General features: G+C 40.7%; 1 protein-coding gene across 2 annotated transcripts in view; it reads left to right on the plus strand.

Moving 5' to 3' along the window:
• Positions 1-27,411, plus strand: part of SRFBP1 (serum response factor binding protein 1) — a 47,693-nt gene that overhangs the window by 6,276 nt on the left and 14,006 nt on the right. For both annotated transcript variants that reach the window (XM_014055994.2, XM_087715840.1), the window contains 2 exons: positions 9,472-9,560; positions 12,280-12,352. In XM_014055994.2, coding sequence (XP_013911469.2) covers positions 9,472-9,560; positions 12,280-12,352 — 162 coding nt within the window. The remainder of the gene's footprint in view (positions 1-9,471; positions 9,561-12,279; positions 12,353-27,411) is intronic.

A 27,411-nucleotide genomic window follows, 5' to 3' on the forward strand; every position in this document is an offset into this window, starting at 1 on the left:
CCATTTCCCGGTTTGGTTCCTCATAACCCTCAGCCTCAGTAAGGTAAAGGATTACCTCAAACTCCCTCTCCCCAGGCCTATGCCTCAGGAGTGCAACCTTAGGAAGAACGTTTTGCGCAGCCAGCAGCTGCCTTGCAAAGTCCTTGGTCATTGAAGGTGGGGAGAGATAGGTGGATGGGTAGGATTTAAAGTTCTGCAGTCAAAAGTGTGGGCAGGCTGGCAAGCACCAGAATTTTTATCATGTGAGGTTGGGGACACTGCAATGGCTGTGATTTTGGGGACCAGTGAGAAGTCCCTTTGCTCAATGCCACTGTAATTTCAAAAGGTCTCAATGAATGGTTATAATTTGAGAAATATCTGTAGGCCATTTCTGTAGTTTAAATCTCAAGGCTTTTCCTTACACTTCACTGAGGTTAATAGACTGTTTGTTTTTTCATTCCACAGCCATAAGATTTGGAATGTCCTTAGTGGTTATATAGTGGTTATATGTTGTATTTTAAGAAGTCTTGATTCCTATCTCGCTAGCTTCAGTATGAACTGAACTCTGAAACTTCATAGCTTATGTTATTTGTTTTTACTTCTTGTTATTTCCAAGTCCTGATAAGATTTAATTTCCTTGTTCCTCTTTTTGGTACACCATCACTTCCTTAGCCATCTAATCACAGGATCTTTATTCAGAAGCAGTCTCTTATTCCTATAACTTATTAAGTAAATATATTTTTAAAAACAAATTAAATTACATCCATATGATGTCACTGTATTTTCATAGTCTATTTTCCTATTGCCAAGGGTAAATCAAAATCTACAGAAGAAAAGGATAGAGCAAACAAACAATTATAACAAAGACCAATATTTTGAGATGTATATTTTTAGAGTTCTGCTGTAGCTCCTAAGGTCATTTGCAACTACAAAGGGACAGTTTGAAAGTTCTTATATGACTTGAAGTTTAAAAAAACACAATCCCGAGTACACAGGTTCTCTAGCCAATACTCATAATTCTTCCTTTTATCCAACAGGATGAAGGTATTCAGCTCAATTATTTGAGTCTAGGCATCTGTGTATCCCTGTGGTTAAATTTATTTGTAAAGATGTCTTATTCCTTCTTATTGCTCCTGTTTTTATGCCTACAGTATATATACAAGAGAAATAAACATTGCTAATCAATAAGGGAGTGAAACTAACTGTATGTTTTGTGACCCTACAATTTTAGTGATTGTATAAAAAGGGCTTTATAATATGGAAGTTGCTCGTTTTTAGTCTACATGGTTTGTGTATACTTTTTACAATTGAAGTAAATAGAAACTAAAAGCAAAAAACCTCACATCCATCCAAAATTTATGGCTATCACAGCATTTGCTTTTCAGTTCTTCCTGATTGCTACAGATTTGCCCTTTCTTCCTGGCTTTAAACCTGGCAGAATAAACTTTTTTAAAAATTGGAATGTTACCTAATACATAGATAGATAGATGGATGGATGGATGGAGGGTTAGAACAGCAGAATCTTGATTTTCTGTCTGCCCCATCTTATACCAAGCAGATTCAAGGTTTTTTGAGTTTCATTCCTTACAGTTTTTTTTTCTTTCTCACAACCAAGTTTTTTTTAAGTTGTTCCCCCCTCCCTGCCTTTTTTTTAAAAAAATGGCTCATTCTTTCACCATTTCCAAGGACGGGTCTACATTCATTATTAACTTAAATACATTATAGAACTTGAAAGCCAAATTGATTTATAAATTTATAAATAAACAGCCTTCTTTCTCTTTCTCCCTGTTTTTCATGGGATTAGCAAACTTTGACACTTCAATAGATTGCTGGGTAATTGTGTGGAACTCAATAGGTGTTATTAATAAAAGTAATGTAAACTATATTCATAGTATGTTGGAATATTTGGAATAATCCTAAATATTGGTTGCCATGCTCCATCTTATCTGAATAAAATGTGAATGGAGACTTGCTAAATGGAATCAGTACAGATCCGTTGTATACTCCAGAGTCAGCTCACACAGCCATCTAAATCACTCCGTCTTTGGGAAGCAATGGAAAGTCAAAGAGACCTGGAATCATCTTCTGCCTAATCATTATTATGCTTTCTTTAGTATTATCAAAGATTGGGAGTTGGATGAAATAGCAAAATGGACTATTTTGATGAAAGAAAATAGTATAAGTACTTTTGTTTCCCCATGGAGACGGCTTCTGAACTTTGTGCATGCAGTGGAAAAGAATGAAACTTTGGTTTTGGGTTTTACTGATTAGATTGATAGATCTCTATAGAAATGGCTTGTTTATATTATTAAAAAACAAAGTTGTGATTTGACGTTAATGCCTTATTTTATTGCAACAGAGACAGAAGTCAATGTTTCCTTTTCTTTTTTCCCTACTCTTTCTCACTTCTCTTTCTCCTCTTCCTCCCCACCATTCTCCTATTTACTTTTGTATTTCATATCTTATTTTATCTTATAACTCAATAAAATGTTAAACCAGAAAAAAGGTATTATCAAAGATTGGGTGAAGGGAAGGGGAGGCCTTCAGGCACAATAAGATTGCACCTCTTTAAAAAAAAAACAGAAATATTTTCATAAACAGTATCTTGAACATGGTGGCTTGCAGTTTTCTGATTACTGAGTAGTACGGCACAGAAACTAATAGGACTTTTTTTTTGAAGATTAAGAGAAACAAACATACCTTTTTGATGTGTTCTTGTCATTCCAAATCAATTCATTGCAGGATGAAGTTGTTATTGTAAAGGTGTATGAGTGTAATGCAGGCTGATAGACAGATGTTTTTCAATTTCCCAATCTAGGGCAGAGAATGAATGGTTGGCCCAGAGTCATTCAGAGAATTTCTCTGCTGGAGTGGAAATTAGAAATTGGGTCTCCACTCCTAACATTACAATATAGTGGCTTTTATGCGTAGCTTAAAAGTGAAATATTGGAAAGAAACTATTCTGTTATTTCAGTCCTTTTTTGATCCTTTGGTAATATAAGTAATAAGTTCATAATTATGAATGTAAGTTCATTGGTAAGAATTTTATGTAATGAACTGAATCATGATTTTTTTTTTCTGTGAAATAATGTCAAATGTTGTAAGCAATCTTTTCTTTAAAAGATTATGAAATTTCCAAGTGCAGAATCTCAGATGGAATTCAGGCAAACAGCATTTTGTCCTAGGAACCTTTCCAGCAACTTTCCTTCAAGTTCAGATTGCCACATCATCAGCATCAGAACATTAAAGTCAAATTGTGATCATATTTGCTTTCAACAAAAACAAATTAATTTAAAGTTAAAAATGCAAGCACAGTAGACATATTTGCTATATGTTAAAATTGTTAAATGAGTGTGTGTCACAGAATATTATCCCTCTCCAATTTTCTACTCTGAGAAGCTTGTATAAAATGTGTGTGGCTGGGCCACGTAGGCTAGCTAGAAGTTGACAAAAATAAAACATGTGGCTTCTTACTTGGCCGGTGCAGAATCAAAATATGCAAGCTAGGTCATGGGAACTTGCTGTAGACTATATTTAAAATGTTTTTAGCATAGCTGTGATGAAAATGATGCTTATTCTATGCTGATTTATCTACAGGTGTCTGAAGTATGAATTTAAAAGGCATCTGGCACAGTTGATCTGTAATTATTATTCAGTTCTCTTGCCACAGATATCCCTCTAATTCAGTGTAACCAGTCCTGAACTCCTGTGTGTAATTATTCCTTCTACTACAACCTCCCTCTTCCTTTACATTTGGCTCTTTGCCACCAAAAGATTGTTCTGATTTGCTTTAATTTTGGCCTCTGGACTATTAATTAGTTTAGTATTCAAAATACACTTAATTCATGGTTTTCTAATTGGAATAAATAAACTTTTATATTTCAGCCCCAAATCTTTTCCTAAATGTAAACAATATTATTGGGATTCATGTAATCTTCCCACTTAACATTCTTCCAGTGCCTGGGCATTTAGTTCAGTGTATGGAAACAGCCATTTGACTTTGAAATTTAAAAAGGATCAAGCCCAGGTTGGTACTTGAATAGAAAACACAAGGTACACAAATTGGGATGGAAGGCATGCAGAGGGGAGAGAGAGGAAAGAAGGAAATTGTAAACATCTTCCATACTGTGGCTGAAGAAAGTAGCCATTAGGTGTCAAAATCAACTAATCAACTTACCGTATATACTCGAGTATAGGCCGACCCGAATATAAGCCGAGGCACCTAATTTTACCACAAAAAACTGGAAAAGTTATTGACTCGAGTATAAGCCTAGGGTGGGAAATGCAGCAGCTACCGGTAAATTTCAAAAATAAAAATAGATACCAATAATGTTTTTCAATATTTATTTCAAAGAAAAACAGTAAACTAGCGGTGTATTCAATGAAATACTTCACTCACCTCATGATGCTGATGTCCCGCTGTGATGCTGATGTCCTGTGCAGCCGTGGGAGCGATGTCCCGCCTCCTATGACACACGGCACAGTGATTCCTATCATTGGATCACTGTACCAGAGGAGGTGGGACATCGCTATGTGGCTGCTTGCCATAACAAGGAGGAGGTGGGACATCGTTGCAGAGCGGCAGGAGGGGGAGGAAGGGGAATCGTAAGACAGCTCTGCATTACATTAGAACGTGAGGAGGGGGGATGGTGCGGTGCGCGCTGCGCGGCAAACTGACACAGAGGGAGGGGAAACTCACAGGGGCACTGGGCCATTCACGAGTGTCACCCAGCGGCATGGCCCCGCCCCTTTTTCTCCTCCATTTTGGGCAAATTTTTCACTGACTCGAGTATAAGCCGAGGCGGCTTTTTTCAGCCCAAAAAGTGGGCTGAAAAACTAGGCTTATACTCGAGTATATACAGTACATACGTATTTGGAGAATTCTAATTGTGTATATTGGAATAAGAGTTTTCAATTCAATTGTGTAATCTTAATTTTGTATTTCAAAGATACGGCCTATGCCACCATGTCCCTAACCCTAATACTTTGGTGACCTGAATCATTTTTACTTAAGAGTTTGACAAGCTGCTCATGGAAATATTTAATTGTATTTGGGGGACAGTGGGACCTTATTTTTTGAACAAATTTTTGAATTGTTTTGAAAATTACAATGATGTAATTACAATACTATTTTAAACTTAAAGTGGAATGTGTATCACTGTGGATGACTTCTCAAGCCAGGGTGCCTGCCATCTGGAATAGCTCCCCTGTGGAATTTTGAACTGCCACAATAGTGTCATTCTTTGAACAGGCTCAGAAGATCTGTTTTTTTCCAAAGTGTTAGGAAAGCCACCTTTGGAATATTATTAATACCCTAAGTCAGTGATGGGGAACCTTTTCAGCACCAAGTGCCTAAACCGGATCATGCTTGTGTACATGTGCCGGAGCCCCAGAAACTCTAAAGACCCGCTGGCCGATAACACATGCATGTGTCGGTCATCTGGTCCTTTGGTTTCCGGCATGTACATGCATGCCGACCAGTTGGTCTTCAAATGCTGCAGCACTGGAAACCCAAAGACCAGGTGGTTGGCATGCACATGCCAGCTGGTCTTCAGGTTTCCGGGATTCCGGCACATGCAAAGATCACCTGGCCAGCGTGCATGCGTGCACTGGAAACCAGAAGACCAGCAGCATATGTGCCCACAGGGAGGGTTCTGCGTGTGACCTCTGGTACGCGTGCCACAGGTTCGGCATCACAGTCCTAGGTGTATTAGTCCCCACCTTAGCACATCTTTTTTTTTTTATTGGAAGTGTTTTGACATGTATACCAACATTTTGATATTAGAAAAAAAATTAAAGCAATCTGTGTGAACAACAGAATTGTGTCATTTGTATCATATTAATTCTTGCTACTTTGTCTCACTTTATGCAATTCACATGACCTATATATGCAGAGTAAATTCTTTAAAAATGTGCTGGCTTTTTGACTGCAAGTAGTTAATAATATGTAGGTGCTGCCATGTGTTAAACGTTTGTGATGATATTGCATAACGTTTATAAGTGATCTTGGAAGTGTAATTTGGGCAATTTAAAGCAGCACCTGGATGCCACACACAAAATAGCAGCTACAGATTTTGAAGGAATTACTTTCTGCCTATTCTCAAGATTGTAATGAGATTGACATACTGACTTCCAAATGTATATTGGATGCTTAGGATCACACTTAAGGCTGGCATTTTGTTTTATAGCATGACCTACTAACATTCAGTGTTAATGTATATCTATTAGATTAATATTACTGTAAACTTTTCTTAGATTTTGGGAATTTTAATTGGGTATTCAAGACAAAAATTCTGATCTGGGAAAGATGGCATAACTTGATAACACTTGTAATATTTTTATTCCATGGTGGCTTATTCTATTTATACCTTTATTAAGATCTTTTCCCCATTTGGTCAAACTTTCCAAATAGTATCTTGCATTTTTGGCTGTGAGTTAGCTTAAATTGGATGCCTTTTCTCTGTTCAACTTAAAAACAAGTCCCCAATGCAGCCAAGCATAACATTTTATTCTAATGCAATATTTCTTTCCAATATTTGCCACCCCTTACAAGGTCTTTGCAATGTATAAAATTTGGATGTGATTCAGAGAGAGTGTTTTAATATAATTTTAATATATTTTTTAGAATTTTAAGACTTTTAAAAAATATTTTTAACATATCCTTGTAACATTCCACTGTCCTTTTTATTTTGCCTTAACTTTTCTTGCAGGTTATTAGATTGAGTTCAATGTCCTAGGCACTTTTTATTTTAAAAAATATAGTAGGGTTGTTCTGAGTGTAATTATTAAATACTTCTTGTTCTAGTGTGTTTACAAGAGGAAACTGAAAAGTTTATCTGATTCTCACGAAGCAGAATCTTTTAAGTTTTATAAAATGTATTTTTGGCTGATTAAGAAAATTTTATAAGAGGAATTTGAATTTGAAATCTAAGTTGTAGTGGCAGTGTAACGTCACAAACTTAATGGTTACATGTAATGTGTGGAAATCACCAGACTGAATTAGAAAACAGAATTTGAAAAATAGACAGAGTAAAGGTGATTTATGGCTATGTCATAGTGACAATTCCCCTGCTGCTATGCCCTATAATTGATTGATTATGTGTCATCAAGTCTGTATAATCTATTGCAAACCACACAGGTGTGTGGTCTGTCCCTAACCTGGTCCTTCAGATCTTCTAGTTTTGCAACCTTTGTCACTATAATTGAATCTATCCAACATGTTGGTGATTGTTCTCTTCTTCTCTTTGTAATTAGAGAGAATGTCTCTGAATATTAGATAGTGTAGAACATGACCAAGAAGTTTCTGTTGCCTTAGTGACTTGCTTGATCAAAGCAGGAAGAGAGTGTGAGACTAAATAGCCCTTTGGATTCCTCTAGGTTGGCATTTTTATGTTCGTGAGCAACAGTTAGAATTTGCTTTTGGTTGAATTAGTTACTAAAAATATACTCTTCCTCCACATAGTGTTCTAGAAAGGAGTAAATATTGGATAGGAAGTTAAATATATATGTTTTAGTGCATAATGATCTGCTGTTATTCTTTAAATTGTAGGTTTTTGTATATGCCAGGTTGTTGTTACTTTTACTTATTATAGTTTGTGAGCTTTTCATTGACATCAGCTAAAACTTCTGTGAAAGCTTTTGACATTTTATTCACAGTGACTTTGAGTCTTTAAAAAGTTACATGCTAGGCAGAAATTCAGTTGATACAGCTATTCATGCCATGGACATTCTATGAGTATAAGAGCTGTACTTGTTTAACTGTTGATTACACGCCAAAATTCAATGTCAGGAGACATTTGGCTAAGTCTGGCTTTAAAAAAAGTTGAAGCACCAGGTTGTTTTAATGCATGGTGAGAAACATGGATGAGTGGCCAAAATATGATAGAAAACCTCGTAGGAGGCGAACCTTGTTGACCAGAATACTTTATGGAAAGCTTTTAAAGCCTGGCCAAAAACTTGTACTGAGAACCCCAATTTAATTTACCGTAGATACTTTTTATAAATAACATCCATTTTCATATCCATACCTAAAATAGCCAAGTAAGCTTCTAAATAAAATATTTTTCCTTTTTATACATGATTATTTATTGAAGTTATGTGGGTTTGAACTTATTTCCTTAAACATAATGAGGAATAATATTTAAAGACAAGTATTTACTATTGCAAGGATAATTTATTTAAATGTGCACTCTGTAAGAGGATTTCTTAAAAAAGAGTGCTTCCTTGTTTATATGAAGAAAGTATTGGTTAATGTGAAATAGTCATCTTGGACAGATTTCTTATTTATGGCTTATGGTTTTAAAGATGTAAGCTGCCTTTCTACCAGACAGTTAACTTCTTAAGAGTTTTTATAATTTTTATTTCCTCTTTAAAATCAAATTTTACTTGAGGTGCCATTGCTCTATATTTAATTCACCTTTTGAAAACTGAACAACACGAGAAGTACAACTCATGTCCCTAAAATACAGCATATAGGAGTCCTCTCAATTTAGTGCCTTTTTAAATTGCTGCAATTGTATAATTGTGAATTTTCTATGAGCATGGCTAAGAATTCTTATTTTTGGAGTGGCATTTCACAGATGTTTGGCATAGAGCCATTACTGGCTTGCTCATAGTTTCCAGATCATGATTTTATAAAGTGATTTCCTTGCCCTCTATATATTTTTTTTGGGGGGGGGAGTTGGGAACCATATATTTAATTCTTTTTGTCACTCAGGGATTTACTAATTAGCCATGTAGGAACTTCTATTGAGACCTGTGTTTCAGAAAAAGGTAGATGTCAGGCCTGCAGCAGTTCCTTTAAGAATCTTTGGCCTGCCACACACTCATTAAGGGGGGGGGGGGTAGCAAGAGTTGTTTTCAAAATAAAAAATTCCTTTCTGGAAGCTCAAGGTTATTCTTTGTCTCAGCACCTTTGCATCTGACCGGAAGAAGCTGCGTGGAGTCTTAGTGAAGAAAAAGAGGATTGGACCATGTGATGGATTTGTTGGTGTGGGGACAAGATCATGAACTTTAAACTGGGTGAAATCCCATGGAATTATATTGTCATGCTTACCTATTATCAAGTATTAAATACTGATTTGGGCAATTTATGTATGTATGTAGTAACTTTTGTTGGATGGACAAGATCTAACTACTGTACTTTTGGGGAAAAAATACATCCATTAGAAAATTATGAAATGTAATGTGTAATTTTTTTAAAAAATGACCCATTTTTCCATGCCAAATTCTGTTGGGATTGCCATTGTTTAAGTGATGCAGTCATGTAACATTGTTTTACAACTGCATCACTTACTAAAGAAAATTTTGCTCCCTGTTATCATTGTTATGTTAAGCCTACCTGTATTCTTTAATTGTCTGAGAATTTTGGAGAAACTTTTTGACTTCAATGAGAACATTATCTGAATCTTTTGGTAAGTTAGGGAGTCGAAAACTAGTATTTTTGTGTAAAGTATATTGATGATAATACATCCCTTCCCTTCTCATTCATAGGTTGTCAAGATGAGAAAAGAAGTGAAGAAAATCAGAGTTTTAACAATTCGGAAACTAACTAGGCATATTGCTAAACTGAAGGGGAAAAAGTAAGTTTAACTCTTCTTTTATACTTCTGTGATCTTTGTATAGAATAAATGTGCCAAATATAATTGTGTCTGATTTCTGACCATGTAAGCTGCTGCATTCGTGGAAAAAGGCTAATTCAAGGCAAACATGTGTTTTGTATGCTTTTAAAATTTAAATTATAGTACCTGAAACCCTATTTTATGTTAGTTTGATAGTCATATTTTTCTCCTTCCATTGTGGATGGGTTTATTTTTAATGAAATTTAGATTAAATGTAGCAGTTCTCAAATATTGTGGTACTTTGATTTTTTGTTGTTGAAAAGAATTGGCTATCGGTCAGCCTCAATATGCTGGAAGTAAGAAATGAACAGAGACACTAATGATATGCACATATCTCACATTTGCTCTGTACTGGTTTAATATCTATAAATTGATACCGAATTTCAAAGAGCAGAATTATTTAAAAAAACGTGTAATTTTGAACTACATACCAAAAAATTTCATTGTATGAAGAATTATCAATTTACTAAATATGGAGTACAGCAAAGAAAAGATATTTTTGAAAAGGCAGTTTAGGATTTTAATCTTGGATCAGTGAAATGTGTTCACTTTCAGTCTCTGATCTGGCTTTCATAGTATAACGGAAGGATACAGCATTACGTTATGTGGTCAAAGATTAATGATGTGTTTTAAAATTGGACTGCATGGCTTTTTGTATATGTAATACAGTGTTTCTGTGAATTACTTGTTTTTTCTCTTTTGGAGGGGGTTGGTTTTATGGATTTTGTTTTAACAAAGAGTGGGTGGGTGGTCTATATGAAAGCATAACATGTAAAAAATTATAATGGCCATAAGTGACATTACATGAAATCATGTGTTTTTCAAAATTTATTTTAAAAAAGACTTCTTACCTCTGATTTTAAACATTGTACAGTGCAAAAATCTTTAAAGAATAGTAGGCTATTACTTTAGTAGAACTCATAATTTCCAAACACTAGGAATGTAATTCAAAAGAATGTGCCTAGCAAGAATCACAATAAATTTAATACATGAAATAATTTCTTCTTCAAAGAGAACATTATAGCAGAACACCATATCATATAAATATGGTTGTCTTTTGAGAAGCACATCTCTAGCAGTTAACTAATGTCATCATGGTTAAAAAGATTCATAGGTTTCCAGTAAAAATAACATTCTATTCAAGCAGATGAGTTCTAAATTAGGACCATGAATATAAAAAAATACAATTAAATTTGTAGGTACTTTTGATAAAGTAAATAAATTAATAAAACTATTGATTGGTCCTTACAGTCATAGAAGCGTCTACTTAGCAAAGCAAGTACATGTAAACAATTACATAACTTTAAAAAGAACCCAAACATAATCATGGAATAATACACACACACATATGCATGCTAGGTCTGAATATATGGCCCATGAGACACATGCCACACACCAACCAGCCCTGTGCAGCCCACCAGTGTTCTTTGAAAAGTAACCAATTCATTACATCCCAACATCATCATCTTGGCTTTTGTACCACTTCTACCCTCTAGAGCACTCCAGGTATTGCCAGCTCTATTTCTGCTGCTGCAAAACAGCTAACTGGCATGCCAGTTATTCTTTGTGGCTCACAATTATTTTTCAAGGTATCAATCTGGCCATTTCCCCTCTGTAAGTTGGGCAGACCTGACAAACACTGTCATTTGCATGCTAGTAAAAAAAGCACCAGATAATCCAACACAGATTAAAGTCCTGCATGGAAAAAGAAATACTAAGTTTTCAAAACAGCTTTGGGGAAAGCAAGAAACACAAGACATTATAACCAGCTTTGGAGAAGACTCCTGAGAATGCCATAGACAACCAAGAAAACAATCAAATTAATTGTTCAACAAATCAGCCAGAGTTCTTACTCAAACACAAATGATCAAGTGTAAAATATTAGGTCTTTCTGAAGTTAGTCAGTCACCACAAGAAGACCTGAAGGACCAGGTTAGGGACAGATCACTATGGAGGAAAATCTGTGTGGCTGCTAACAATTGACAACAATTTGATCAATATAATCAGTGAATGATATACAGATGATCCTTGTCTTATGATGAGTTGCTTAATGACCATTTCAATTTACAATACACTTAAAAGTACTTACGAACCATCCTTGAAGTTAAGACTACCCTTCTGTGCGGTCACTTGATTACATTTCAGGCTCCTGGCAACCAGCTCACATTTATGATCAGTTGAAGCATTCTGAAAATAGTAGAAAATGCTTATTGAATATGCTGGATTTGTTTAATGCCTGCAATGGCTTGATTTACAACCATGTAAAAATGTAAAATTGAGTCATACCACATAGTGACCGGTTTAATAATCTCAGTGACTTTTAATGACCCAAATTCTGGACTCAATTGTCATAGTAAGTCAAGAACTATCTATATTGTTATGCACAGTGTATAACATCAAGCATTCTTACAGTTTTAAACAAAACTTATTTTATTGCCTGTAAAATAATGATATGCTAATTAATAGATGATAGAGCTTTGGAAACCAATTAGATGGCTTTTTGGAGCACTACCCCACATGACAAAGGTTGCAGCTTTCTCAGATCTTCAAATGTAATGCTGTGAGCAAAGCATTTCCCTAAAACATTTAAGAAAACGGGGCCATGGAGGATAAATGTTTGTGATCACCTATGAAGGTACACACATTAATACAGTATGAAGTACATGCCTTTTTTTTCCAGGGGTACTGAAGATGCAGTGTTGAAAAACCGCAGACGTGCGCAGAGATTACTAGAAGAAATTCATGCCATGAAGGTAGTGCCATGCCTATTGTAAACTGCTCAAATTGCATGCAATTTAAATTCTACATATAGTTTTTAAACTTTTGGTTTCCGAAGCTTTTTCATTTAAGTAAGTTTGTGGTTTTAGCTCTTGTGTATGCCAGGTTTATCTATTTATGTCTGAGAAAGGACTAGACTGTAAATTTTATGAGACAATACTGTAAATTTGTATGTATTGTTTATTGGTATAATTGTCAAGGTGATAGTCACTTTTGATTTTAAGTGTTCCAAAATTACATTTTTCCAACATTACTATGATTACCTCAGACTCCGTTCTTGAGGTAAACGGGTTCGTTAAGTGCGGCGGCTGCTTAAAAGCATGGATGGCCATTACAGTGGGTGACATCATAGTTCTTAGTCTGTTTCTTGCCAACTCCTTACATTTTTGTGTGGTGGTGTCACTGCTCTAATGCACAAAGCAGCAACTGACAAAGTGGATTGAAACTATAGCATTTTTTTCCTCCTAAGCTAAGGCATTCATTAGTTTCTGCAAGTATTTTATTCTCTTACACAGACATGACGGGCCATTAAGAGTCTGGCAAGCTCTCAGCAAACATTTTATAGCAGTGACCTGTTAATTATGCGATGTATTTGTATCATACATCAAAATATAAGAATAATCTTTGAGGTTTACCCTTAAGATTAAACTGCAAGAATGTTCTTTTTCCTTATTAATGAATGCTTAATTTTGTGTCATAATTAGATCAGCAATGTTAATTTAGCTTTTCATACTAATCCTTGCAAATATTTCAAACTGAGAAATTTTAACTGGATTAATTAATAATAGATTAAAGTAGTCTCTTCAAGTTTGTGGCCTATGTAATTATTTAAAATGGTGTGGAACAGCTTTCAAACCAATACATATTGAGGACTTCATATACTTATGCTTGAAATCTCCTTTTTATATAATTTTACATAATGCCATCCTATTGAAGCAAAAGCAATAGAGTGGACCCTCAAGTCTTTCCCTTTTAGATGTCCTTTCCCCAATTCAACCTATTACAAGTAAATGCTGATAGTCCTTGCTTAAGGAAGCTAATTGGGACTGGAATTTTTATTGCTAAACAATATGGTCATTAGGTGTTGTAACATCTCATTGTTTAGCAACAGCAGTTTCAGTTGTCTCAGTTGTGGTCACTAGCCAGGAATGTGCCAGTCATGCCATTGTTAGGACTTCACACTTCTCTTGCCTTGCCTTGCTTGCCTCTGTTTCCCCACCCACCCCACCTCATCTAATTTGCCCTTTTAGCCACCACTCCTGCTGTCCTGCTCTCCACTGCACCTTGCACTCCATCTTTCATCCGTGCCACTGTAGTTGCACCAACTGACCTTTGGTCTCTTTCCTCCCACTATTGAGATTCACCCAGCTCTTTGCAAAGCATCTGCTAGCTACATGTGGTCATCTCCAAGTGGCATGCAGCATTCCTCATATAGCTAGCAGCTATCTTGTGGAAGGCTAAGCTAGGCATACCTGGTCAGCAACAGGAGGAAGAAGAGGGCGGAGATCAGCTGGTAGAGACAAGAAAACAGGGCTGGGGGGATGGAGATAGACTGTAGGATGACAGGGGCAGAGGAGAGAAGAGCAGTGGTGGTGCAGGGAATCAGGAAAGTAGAGCACAGGGGTCTAGGGCAGAGTGCAAGGCGATGAGGACAGCAGAGGTGGCAGAATGCAAGGCAAACAAAGGGTGAAAAATGGGAAGAAGATAGGTAGGTGGGAAGAGTTAAAGCATATCCAGTGGTTGTAAATTTGGGTTGTAAAGTTGGACACTGCAACAGTCACAACTTTGAGGATCAGGTGTGTCATTACTTGAGCAATGTCATAATTTCAAGAAGTCATTGAAGGAATACTCATTATCCAAAGACTGCTGGTAAAATGGTTTGTTATCTGAAGAATTTTAAGATATATCTCTACTATTGTTACTCATTGTGCAAGTATATATTTATGGACTGATTTTATTACTTTTATAAATAACTCAAAGCAGCAACCTGTTCTTCCTCCTATTTTTCCAATAAAAACCTTGTGAGATGGGTTGTTCTGAAAATAAATGAGTACCCTAAAATATTGTCAAATTTTTAATCCTACTTTTATTTTATGTACACTTTATTTTGTATGTATATGTGTGTGTATACATATAGTGTCTTTATGTGTGTGTGCGTATGTTTTTGTGTGCGCACATACATATATACATATGCATAGAGTAAAAATGAAGCCTTACATTGCACAAGAAGCTATTTTATTGAACAGAAATAGTTGTTTCAAATGGACAATTTCTTTTTAAAAAGTCAGGGCTAGGTAAAGTTGGGCTTCATAAGCTGAAATGTGTTGTATGACAGCATATACAAATTAAGCATCTGTTCAACTGTAGTTTTTCTTTCCATCCCCTGTGCCTAGTAACCTAACTTATAGAAGTGGATATCGGCTTAAGAAGCATGTGTTCCTCAAATATTTTTGAATTGTCATTTTCATCGGGAGAAAACTATCAGAGCCGGAATTGCAAATTACATTAAATATATTTGGCTCAAGTTGTTCTGGGGAAAAAAAAACAAGTTTAGTGTGATAAATTGCAGATTAGCTGACAGTCATTTGTGTTTCCACTTGTTAGGAAAGCCAGCTGGACTGTTAGAGCATCCACCAGCATTCTGTTCATTGCTACATGATGAAACTTTGATGAATTCTAATTTTCTGATATGTGTAAACACAATTTTTTAAAGAGGAAGTCCTTGATCATCGTAGACTCAGGATGGCGAACCTATGGCACGCTTGCCACAGGTGGCACACAGAGCCATTTGTCAGGGCACGTGAGGCGTTGCCCTGTCAGCTGGCCAGCGCACATGGGCGTGCTGGCCAGCTGAGTTCAGCCTTTATTAAAGCCATTTTTCACCCTCCCCAGGATCCAGAAGCTTTATAGGAGCCTGTGGAGGGCAAAAAGAGCTTCCCCCCCCCCGGAGACCCTCCAGAGGTTTCAGGGGCTTTCCTGAAGCCTCCGGAGGGCAAAAAAACCGGCCCTATGGGCAATCCGGAAGTTTGGGAATGGACTTCCAGTTTGCTTGTAAGGTTGGTTTTTTGCACTCCGGAGGCTCCAGGAGCCTGGAGGGGGGAGCGAAAAAAGCATGGGAAAATGGGGGGGGGAGCGCCTATCATGCACGCATGTACACTGGGGGTCATGTGTTGCATTATGGGTGCGGCCTGCCAGCGCACGATCCCCCCGTGCTTCCCCCCCCCCATATGTCACACGAGCCAAAAAAGATTCACCATTGCTGCCTTAGACCATTGGACACAAGTGAAATTTGAAGTACAAATACCAAAAGGACAATATAGAGAGAAGATGGTGTTAGTTGCAACTAGCATTGAATATGAAGAGCTATTGAATAGTCACTACTTAAAATGCACTATTTAAAGTACATCGATAAATATCTAGACTCTTGAATATTTATGTTACCCTCATTTGCCATCCGAAAGATACAGTTTATATTTAACTATATCACATTTACTCTTTAAAATGCATTGCAACAAAGTGAGTTGGTATGAGAGATCCCTTCCTTTATGTTTTTATTAAGGAAGAATAACTACTATTAAGACTTTTTAATAAAATATTTAGCATTACTTATTTAAAATCTAGAAATGCCCTTTTGTGAAGAAACAATATGGTATAATATGTGGATGAGAAAAATTGGGTTAATTGTTTGCAGGAGTTTTTTCAGCTATTGGAACAGAAAAATGTTTATAGTTTCATCAGACTTTATTTCATCAGAACTGTATGACACATTTATATTAAAATACCAGAAACAAAGAACATTATGAACCTTGCTAGAAAATAGTTTTAATAGAATTTGCTGTTAAATGTTCTCAGTTAGACTTAATAGGTAATCATTTAAACTATTTCACAGTATATTCATGAGATAAAATGTAACATTTAACACTAGAGTATGATACTCCTAAAAAGGCAAAACTTATTTGTTTGTCTCTTAAGCACTATTAAGAAAATGAAAACTAATCCTTTTTTCTTCGAACTCATCCCCCCTGGAAATAAATACTGTCATTATTTTCAACTGAGGTTAAGGAATTTTCCACTATTAATATTAATGATATTTAAAGTAAAAAAGTGACATTTATAATCACTGTCTTCAGTTAGAATTTGAAATGATTAAGTAAATACTACAGATCTCAGACTCATTATTTTTTAAGTAAAATCTATTAATCAAGTTCGACTTCTAGTTACTACATGATGAAATCTATAAAGATCTTTTGATATATAGATATGCATACATGCATACACACACACACACACACACACCCCAACAATAACAACCAACCAGCATCTGACTTTACTTTCTTCTGGTTATTTACAGTATTTAGATTGGAATTGTCAAGCTAAACAAAAGCCCTGCAAACAGTTCAGTTCCAATATCACCCCACCCCAAATAATGAATATTCTAGTAATTTGGGAGAGTGAATAACTCTGAGCAAATTAATTTTTAATTTTGGAAACAATGGTTTATATTTAAGGGTGAATGATCTTCTGTGATTTGCAAATACAGACTTGCTGTCAGCATTGACTTCATTCAGTAATCAGGAAAGAAACCACTCAACTCCATTTGAATTGAAATCAAGTGTACTTTTATTAATTATAAATGAACAGTTGCAAAGCAAAACTGAGTCTGGTTAATTAGGTGCGAAGGCGGATAATATCAAGCACAATTCAATCCCCTCCCCTTGGCACCCCCGTTCATAGTCCAATTATAATGCACCCAACTGTCAGGTGGGAGATAACTTCAAAAATCCTCATCAGGATGGAATGCTGGACAAGTTGGCCTTGGCGGGAAATTCCCTTCTTCCACATGTGCAGTAAGGTGGTCAGAACGGCGTCTAGAAACTTCCTCCTGCACATAATGATTCCCCTCCTAGATACCATGCCCCCCCTCCCCGTTTCAATGACAGCCGAAGCAGCAGCAAAGCAGAGGCTGACATCTGGCCCTCCTCCAGAAAAGGGTGGTCAGACCTGTAGAAACAAAAAGAACACAAACAAACAGACAGACAGACAAGACATGAAAAAGAGAAAGGGGGAGGGAAGAAAAAAAAGGAAAAGGAAAATTAGGAGAAGTCCAAAGTCAGGACTTATCAGGATAAGCAGAGTAGAACTTGCGGAGCAGACGAGGCGCTCGAATATGAGACCCGTCAACCCATTCAGTGTGGGAAGGGGGGAAATGCTTCCAAGCCACCAGGTACTGGATACGGTACTGGATACAGTTCTGGTGCTTATGAGCCGAGGTGGCGCAGTGGCTAGGGTGCAGTACTGCAGGCCACTTCAGCTGACTGTTATCTGCAGTTCAGCGGTTCTAATCTCATTGGCTCAAGGTTGACTCAGCCTTCCATCCTTCCGAGATGGGTGAAATGAAGACCCAGACTGTGGGGGCGATATGCTGACTCTGTAAACCGCTTAGAGAGGGCTGAAAGCCCTATGAAGTGGTATATAAGTCTAGCTGCTATTGCTATTGCTTATGAGAGTCCAAAATCTCACGGACCTTGAAATGTTGCTCACCCTCAATCAAAAGCGGAGCTGGCGGAGGAGGGAGAGGTGGCCGCAACGACGAAGTGCAGACAGGCTTCAGGAGGTTAACATGAAAAACAGGGTAAATCCGGTTGAGGTGCTTAGGCAGCTGGAGCCGGACAGAAACAGGGTTGATGATCTTGACAACGGGAAACGGGCCAACATATTTGGGCCCCATTTTTTTTTACTTTTGGGGTGTTTGAAGAAATCTAGTGGACAAATACACTTGATCACCAACTTTGTATTCATAGGGCTTAGTCCGTTTCTTATCAGCCTGTTTCTTATGAGCGTGGTGCGCAGCATCCAGAGTCTGAAGAGCTAAAGGCCAAATGTGCAGAAGGCGGTCACTCTACTCGGACAACGATGACACTTGGGGCTGTTCCTGAGGAACTTCAGGAATGGGCACAAAATCCTGGCCAAACACCACACGGAAAGAGGTGAACCCAGTGCTGCTATGCACAGAATTATTGTAAGCTACCTCCGCATGAGGCAACAAATCTACCCAATCTTCCTGTTGGTAGTTGATGAAACAACGTAAATATTACTCTAGTACAGAATTAGTCCTCTCACAAGTCCCATTAGTCTGAGGGTGGTGGGCGGAGCTTAACCCTTGGGCGGAGCCAATCTGCTTCAGAAACTCCTTCCAGAAAACGAGGTGAACTGAACACCTCTGTCCGAAATGATGCGGTCGGGCACCCCATGTAAGCGGTAAATATGGGAGATGAACATCTTAGCGAGAGACTTAGCAGAGGGAATCTTGGAGCAAGGGATGAAATGGATCTGTTTGGAGAACAAGTCGGTAACAACCCAGATAACAGTGTGTCCCTGACTCTTGGGAAGTTTGACAATGAAATCCATGAAGATCTCCTTCCAAGGGGCCACTGGACGAGCTACCGCCTGGAGTAACCCCTGTGGCTTTCCTGGAGGGCGTTTAGCAGCAGCACAAATGGGACAACTGACAACATATTTCTCAATGTCCTTTTTCAAAGAGGGCCACCAAAATTGCCGCTTGACGAGGTGGAGTGTGTTGACGAAGCCAAAGTGCCCTGCCATCCGGGAATCATGAGCCTGTTGAAGAACAATGAGTCTAAGAGACGCAGGAACGTATAATTTTGTCCCAATCCAAGGCAGTTCATCCCTCATAGTGCATTCGTTCATGTGCTGTCGGAACCAATCATCATCAGCGAGGGCACTTTTCAGGTTGGAAAGAAAGTCCTGAGACATCTCTACCTTAGAACGGGCTTGACTTCTAGTAACAACAAGAGCAGCGAGGCTCGTCGCGGGAATGACAGGCTGGACCACACTGAGCTTAGAACAGTTGTATTGAGGAAGTCTGGATAAAGCATCAGCCATAAAAAATTTCCCCCCTGGAATGTATTTTAAGGTAAAATTAAATCCATTGAAATGCTGAGCCCAGCACATCTGTTTAGGAGAAAGTTTTCTGGGCGTTCTCAAAGCTTCCAAATTCTTATGGTCAGTCCACACCTCGAAAGGGTGCTTGGCGCCCTCTAGAAAATGGCGCCATGTAGCCAAAGCCCAGCGAACAGCAAACGCTTCCTTCTCCAAAATGGCCCAACGTCTTTCCGTGTCGGTTAGTTTGCGAGAGGTGTATGTGCAGGGTTGTTAATTACCTTGACTATTAGCTTAAAGCAACACAGCCCCCACAGCCACGTCACTGGCGTCAGCTTGAACCACAAGCTGTTTGATGTGTTTGAGGACTGGTTCCTCCGCGAAAAGCCGCTTTGATTTTCAGTCTGTTACCCCTGAGGAAGTGGACAAGGCCATCGGAGCAGTGAGTGCCTCCACTTGTGTACTGGACCCATGTCCCTTCTGTCTGGTCGCGAACAGCAGGGAGGCTGGATCCAGGTGATTATGACCTCGTCTCTCCGGGAAGGGTCTCCCCCCCCCCTGTTTAAAGGAGAGACCATCCTTGGATCCAGCTGTCTTAAATAACTATCGTCCAGTCTCCAACCTCCCCTTTGTTGGGAAGGTTGTTGAGAAAGTGGTGGCCTCTCAGCTCCGTCGGTCCTTGGAGGAAACCGATTATCTAGACGCCTTCCAATCTGGTTTCAGGCCTGGCTACAGCATGGAAACTGCTTTGGTCGCACTGACCGATGATCTCTGGAGAGCCAGAGACGGGGGCCGTGCCTCCGTTCTGGTTCTCCTGGACCTCTCAGCGGCCTTCGATAACATCGACCATGGTATCCTGCTGCGGCGGTTGCGAGAGGTGGGGGTGGGAGGCACCGTTCTTCAGTGGTTCTCCTCTTACCTCTCGGGCAGGTTGCAGTCGGTGTTGGTTGGAGTAAAGAGATCGACCCCTAGGCCCCTTAATTATGGGGTGCCGCAGGGGTCGGTCCTGTCCCCCTCCTGTTCAACATTTACATGAAGCCGCTGGGAGAGATCATCTGATGGCACGGGATAGGGTACCACCAATACGCGGATGATACTCAATTGTATCTGTCCGCCCCGTGCCAACTCAGTGAAGCAGTTGACGTGAAGTGCCAGTGCCTGGAGGATGTGAGGGTCTGGATGGGGGTGAACAGACTGGCTCTCAATCCTGACAAGACCGAGTGGCTTGTGTTTTTTCCTCCCACAAATTGGCTCAGTATTCCATCTCTCAGGCTGGGGGGTGAAATTATATGCCCTTCAGACAGGGTGCGCAATTTGGGAGTCCTCCTGGACCCACAGCTGACTTTAGATCATCAGTTGTCATCTGTAACCAGGGGGGCGTTTGCCCAGGTCCGCCTGGTGCACCAATTGTGTCCCTACCTGAACCGGGAGGATCTTACAACAATCACTCATGCCCTCGTGACCTCAAGACTGGACTACTGCAATGCGCTCTACATGGGGCAGCCCTTGAAGAGCGTTCGGAGACTCCAGCTGGTCCAGAATGCAGCCGCGCGAGTGATTGTGGGTGCATCCTGGTACACCCATGTTACACCTATCCTCCGCGAGCTGCACTGGCTACCTATTGGTCTCCGGATACGCTTCAGGGTGCTAGTTATTACTTATAAAGCCCTACATGGTATTGGACCTGGGTACTTGAGAGACCGCCTTCTGCCGATTACCTCCCACAGACCCATTCGATCCCACAGATTAGGCCTCCTCTGTATTCCATCTGCCGGCCAATGTCGGCTGGCGACTACTCGGAGGAGGGCCTTCTCTGTGGCTGCCCCGGCGCTTGGGGAACGAGCTCGGACCCTCTCCACCCTTCGGGCCTTCCGGACGGCCGTGAAAACCTGGCAGTCCCAGCAAGCCTGGGGTTGAGTCCCCCCCCCCCTACTCGAGTTTGCTGTGTCTGTTGTGCTTTTAAATTGTTCGTATTGTCCGATTGTTTTTGTCTTATTTTTTGTAATTTCCCCTCCCTTGGCTTTTGTTCAGCCGCCCTGTGTCCCTTCGGGGAATAGGGCGGCCTACAAATTGAATAAACTCCAAACTTTAACTTCTCAAAGGCAGCTTGGCATTCCATGGTCCAATCCATTGCCAAGAGAAACATGAGAGACATGAGACCAAACAATGCAGAACAGCTGAAGGCCCCTATTGAAGCATCCTAGTCTTCCATAATACCTCAGCAGTGCCACAGGCTGATAGCTTCCATGCCACGCCACATTGAGGCAGTAATTGCTGCAAAAGGGGCCCAAACCAAGTACTGAGTACATATGCATGCTTATACTTTTCAAAGGTCCGATAATGTTCTATGGACAATCCTTGTTTTATTGATTGCATGTAATAGTCTAACTTTCTGAGATTGTGGATTTGGGGTTTTCATGAGCTGTAAACCATAATCATCACAATTATGACAAATCACAGTTTGAACTATCTTGCTTTGCATGTAATGAGGCTTATCTCAAATATTAGTTTCACCTTTTAAGTTGCATTACTGAAATAAATGAACTTTTGCATAATATTCTAATTTTTTGAGTTTGACCTGTATATATTTCCTTGGAGATCTATATTCCTTTATATATTTGTCAGCAGCACTTTTAACCAAAAAACCTGGTTATTTCCAGGTTTCCAGGTAGAAACAAAGCTGGATATATTCTTTCACTAATTAAAATAGTCAATTTTGCCATCTCTGCTACTTCCATCACTTTTTCCATCCATTCTTCTGTTGTGGGGATTGACATATCTTTCCATTTCTGTGCTTAACATATACAATAACAAAGCTCCAAATCTTTTTTCCAGTCCCTCACCCAATAATACCAAAATAAAAACTTCAGGTTTCAGTTTTATATTCATTTTAAGACACTTCCGCATTATAACATGGATCTGTCCCCAGTATGTATTTGTTTTATCAAGGCTTGATATTTATTTTAAAGTTATTTACTAATTTTAGCTTTACCTCACACAGGTTTCAGATTTTTTTTTCTTTTACCCCAGAACCTATTTAGCTGTAGCAGCTACTTTTTCTCTCCTTACTTGTTTTATAAGATTTTTATCTCCTGAACATTGGACCGTTGTTGGCTTCTGTTTTGGATTATATCCTGACTTGGTGGGGGTGAGACTGCGAAGCTATTGCTTGTTAAAATCTGGCGTTTACGCCCTGCCCCCTCCATTTGCAACCATCTCAGCCACTCAGACTTTGCCTTTTTCCACATCTTTGGCAGCCCGGACTTAACACCTTCGGCAGCCCCTTTAACCGCCTTTTGATCTGGCGGCCAAGGACACTCTAACCGCGCAATTTTTAACTGGTATGGTGAGTGCATGGGATTTGTTTGTGATTGAATGAATAGCCCACTTTTATTACCCTATTGCTACTGTATTTTTTATGTGTTTTAATTATTACGTGGGGATTGTCTGAGTGAGTAAATGAGTCTGTCTGATTCGGAGGGCCTGCCGGGGAACGCGGGAGCTATAGGGGTGGTTGAGGGAACCACGGACATGGGAGTGGGTCGGAGCATTGCGGTCGTAACGGGGAGGGGCAGATATGGCGGGGACTTTAGGGCTGGCCATTACCGGGGAAGGAGGGCTCGCTACGTCACAGAGATCCCTCCTTCCGGCCCTATGAGTTCCACTCCGAGGCCAGATGGCGCGAGTAATCAGGACCCTGGTCTCAGGCTGTTGTCGCTAAATGCCAGGTCTGTGGTTCACAAGGCTCCCCTCGTCCGGGACTTAATTTTAGACGAGAGGGCAGACCTGGCATGTATTACTGAAACCTGGCTGGGCCCAGAGGGAGGAGTCCCCCTCGTAGAGATGTGCCCAGAAGGATTTCAGGTGCTTCATCAGCCGCGAGCCCAGGGAAGGGGTGGGGGTGTGGCTATTGTTATCCGGGAGTCTTTAGCACCTCGTAGGATCCCTGCTCCGGAGCTTGTCGGGTGTGAGTCTCTGCTGGTAAAGTTGGACCTCAAGGGTCAAGTGGGTTTGCTGTTAACGTACCTGCCTCCCAACAGCGTTGCAGCAGCCCTCCCCTCGCTCCTCGAGTCAGTAGCCGAGCTAGCAATTGAGTTCCCCAGACTTATGGTCCTGGGGGATTTCAATATGCCTTCGCTCGGTGAACACTCTGATGGGGCGCAGGAGTTCATGGCTTCCATGACAGCCATGGGCTTGACCCAGGTAATTCGGGGCCCAACCCACTCAGCGGGTCACATGCTCGACCTCGTATTCCTCTCGGAGCAGTGGACTTGTGATCTTGGTCTGAGGGGTAATGTCATGGTCAGACCACTGCCTACTGAGGCTTGACTTCCGGAGACCAAACCCCCACTGTAGGGAGGAGGAACCGACCAGGTGGTTCCGCCCCAGGCGACTTATGGACCCCTTGAGGTTCCAGACGGAGCTTGGGGTTATTCCCGATACTCTCGCCCACAGTCCGGTGGAGACTCTGGTTGCTGCCTGGCACTCGGCAGCATCGGAGTCCCTTGACCGGATTGCGCCACTACGGCCGCTCCGAGGTGGTGGATCCCGGAGGCCTCCTTGGTTTACCGAGGAACTCCGGGAAATGAAACGCCGGAGGAGACGCCTAGAGCACCTATGGAGGGCCGATAAATCCGAATCGAACCGAGCACACTCAACAACTTGCACCAAGGAATACATCAGGGCTCTTAGGACAACAAAAAGATCGTATATTGCCACCTTGGTTGCGTCCGCTGAGTCTCGTTCAGCCGCCCTGTTCAGGATAACCCGTTCCCTCCTAAATAGGAGGGATACGGGGGACCCCTTGCAGGGTAGGGCTGAAGATTATGTCCAGTTCTTAGCGGACAAAGTTGCTCGGTTTCGATCGGATTTGGACTCCACCCCTGCAGATCCAGCCGAGGCACAAGAGGATAATTCAACAGACCATCGCTGGGTTGAGTTTCAGGATGTTGCCCCTGGGGACGTGGACAAGGCCATGAGAGCTGTGAGTGCCTCCACTTGTGTACTTGACCCGTGTCCATCCTGGCTGGTTGCCAACAGCGGAGAGGTGACATGGGGCTGGATCCAGGCGGTTGTCACCGCTTCCCTTCGGGAGGGGCTCTTCCCCTCCGCACTTAAAGCGGCGGTGGTGAGACCCCTCCTGAAGAAACCATCTTTGGATCCAGCCGTTCTTAACAATTATCGTCCAGTCTCCAACCTCCCCTTTGAAGGTTGTTGAGAAGGTGGTGGCCTCCCAGCTTCAACGGTCCTTGGAGGAAGCAAGTTACCTTGACCCATTCCAGTCCGTCTTTAGGCCTGGTTACAGCACAGAAACCGCTTTGGTCGCATTGACCGATGATCTCTGGAGAGCCAGGGATGGAGGCCATGCCTCCATCTTGGTTCTCCTTGACCTCTCGGCGGCTTTCGATACCATCGACCATGGTATCCTTCTGCGACGACTGCGGGAGGTGGGGGCGGGAGGTGGGGGTGGGAGGCACTGTTTTGCAGTGGTTCTCCTCCTACCTCTCGGACAGGTCGCAGTCGGTGTTGATTGGGGGGCAGAGATCGACCCCTAGGCCCCTAACATATGGGGTGCCGCAGGGGTCGGTCCTGTCCCCCCTACTATTTAACATCTACATGAAACGGTTGGGCGAGATCATTCGGAGGCACGGGATAAGATACCACCAATACGCGGACGATACGCAGTTGTATTTGTCCGCCCCGTGCCAACTCAGTGAAGCGGTGGACGTGATGAACCGGGGTCTTGAAGCTGTTAGGGACTGGATGAGGACTAACAAGCTTGTACTCAACCCGGAGAAGACAGAGTGGCTGTTGTGTTTCCCTCCCAATAATTTGGCTAGTGTTCCATCACTCAGGCTGGGGGGCCAAATATTATACCCCTCAGACAGGGTTCGCAACTTGGGAGTCCTCCTGGACCCACAGCTGACCTTCGATCACCATCTGTCGACTGTGACCAGGGGGGCATTTGCCCAGGTTCGCCTGGTGCGCCAGTTGTGACCCTACCTGAACCGGGAGGCTCTCACAACAGTCACTCGTGCCCTTGTGACCTCTAGGCTGGAATACTGCAACGTGCTCTACATGGGGCTGCCCTTGAAGAGCATCCGGCGACTTCAGCTAGTCCAGAATGCGGCCGCGCGAGTGATTGTGGGTGCTCCTCGGTTCGCCCACATAACACCTATCCTCCGCGAGCTGCGCTGGCTACCTGTTCATCTCCGGGTGCGCTTCAAGGTGCTACTTACCACCCATAAAGCCCTTCATGGTAGTGGATCTGGGTACTTGAGAGACCGCCTCCTGCCAATTACCTCCTCGCGACCGATTAGATCACACAGATTAGGCCTCCTCCGAGTTCCATCTGCCAGCCAGTGCCGACTGGCGACTATGCGGAGGAGAACCTTTTCAGTAGTAGCTCCGACCCTTTGGAACAACCTCCCCGTGGAGATTCGTACCCTCACCACCCTCCAGACCTTCCGCACAGCCCTTAAGATCTGGCTATCCCGCCAGGCCTGGGGTTAAAGATTGGGATCCGTCCCCACCCGAATGATGAATGAATGTTGCTTCTATTTTTAATTGTGTATTGTCTGCATATGTCATTACGTGTATCCCCTCCCTATAGGTTGTAAGCCGCCCTGAGTCCCCTCAGGGAAAAGGGTGGCCTATAAATAAAAGCAATCTAAATCTAAATCTAGCTTTAAGTTTCCAAAAGTCAACCATATCTAGGCTGTCAGGTGTTGAAATCAAAGGAAGAAATTAAAGGTAGTAAATACAGTTTATCAAATCTTTCTTTCTTCTGGAGGAGGATACTCTAACTCATGCCTGCCTTTAGAGATCTGAGGACTTTCTTCTTTTTCAAGTATTGTGCATGAAGCGGCTGACCTGCTGGATGAGCTTTTTTTTTCTTCCAGCACTTATGTGTATTTATGTATATATTATGTGTATATAATATTGCATTTTGGTTTTCTTTACATTGTGTTCTATTATGTGGCCCCTATAATTTTCACTTTATTGAATCAGTGTTTAAATCCACCAATAAGTAGATCAACCAAGGTAGTTGAGAGATACGTTTATGTATATACACACAACACAGATACACACACTACTCTACTCACTTCAGTGGGTATATATACATATAATTGATCTCTGTCATAAATTATTTTTTGTCTAATGAATTAGTTTGAGATAAAGCAAGTGAAGAGATGACACCTTTGAGGGATTGAAAAAATGTTTATTTGGGAGGAAAAGTTTAGGATGAAAATGATCCTTTTACCCCCCCCCCCAAAAAAAAAAAATTTGAAAAAGAAATGAGGTGCTGTGAAAAATGCCAAAATGGGAAAATAGCATCTGGGGGAAAGCCGCTCCAGAATTGCTACTCCAAAATCCTAACTGCGATTTTGAAAGAGATGATAAAGACAGCACCTTAAATGAAAAAGCGAAGATACCATTCCAAATAAATGCTGACTTTCAAAATGGGAGTATTTTAGGAAATAGAACATTTAAACATTATAATTTTGGCTTCTCTGGTTGCCCTACTGGATAATGTTATGATCTAGCTTTTTCCTTTTGCATAATTTAGTTTTTCTAAAGTTGATAGCCAAATTACTTCCCTGCAGTAGCTAGCAAAGAGCATTTTGAAGAACTACTGTTTTTAACATTACCACAAAATTACTATCTTGTGCATTGATGATTGCATCTTAAAGGAAAGACATTAAATTATGATTCTTCTATTTGAAATAGTTCCTTTAGTGATTTCAACTAAAAAGCTCAGATCATAATTTCCAGTTTAGAGTTTAGTCTGAAGTCATTACATCATTTTCTCCTGGTGACTTCTTAAATGCTAAGTAAGTACACAATATAAAATCCTTAATGCACATTTGCAGTATTAATGAAGTATGATCCTATGCGTAGTTCCCACTGAGTTTGGTGGAGTTTACTCCTAAGACTAAATTGAAAGTTCAATATATAGTTTATTTTTCATTTGTTGTAGTGCCAGATATTTAAACCTATGAGCAGAGACTCTCTTCTGTTTTAAAGAAAGATAAAGATTTCTCCAGTTGTGTCTGCTTGTAGGAGTTGGTGCTCATTTCTGTTTCTTAGCTGAAGAAGCCATTGTTGTCCGAAGACATTTCCATGATCTGTG

The sequence above is a fragment of the Thamnophis sirtalis genome, unplaced genomic scaffold (assembly GCF_051295495.1).
Source record: "Thamnophis sirtalis isolate CommonGarterSnake01/CBP01778 unplaced genomic scaffold, rThaSir2_p1.2 scaffold_5, whole genome shotgun sequence".
Classification (NCBI taxonomy): domain Eukaryota; kingdom Metazoa; phylum Chordata; class Lepidosauria; order Squamata; family Natricidae; genus Thamnophis; species Thamnophis sirtalis.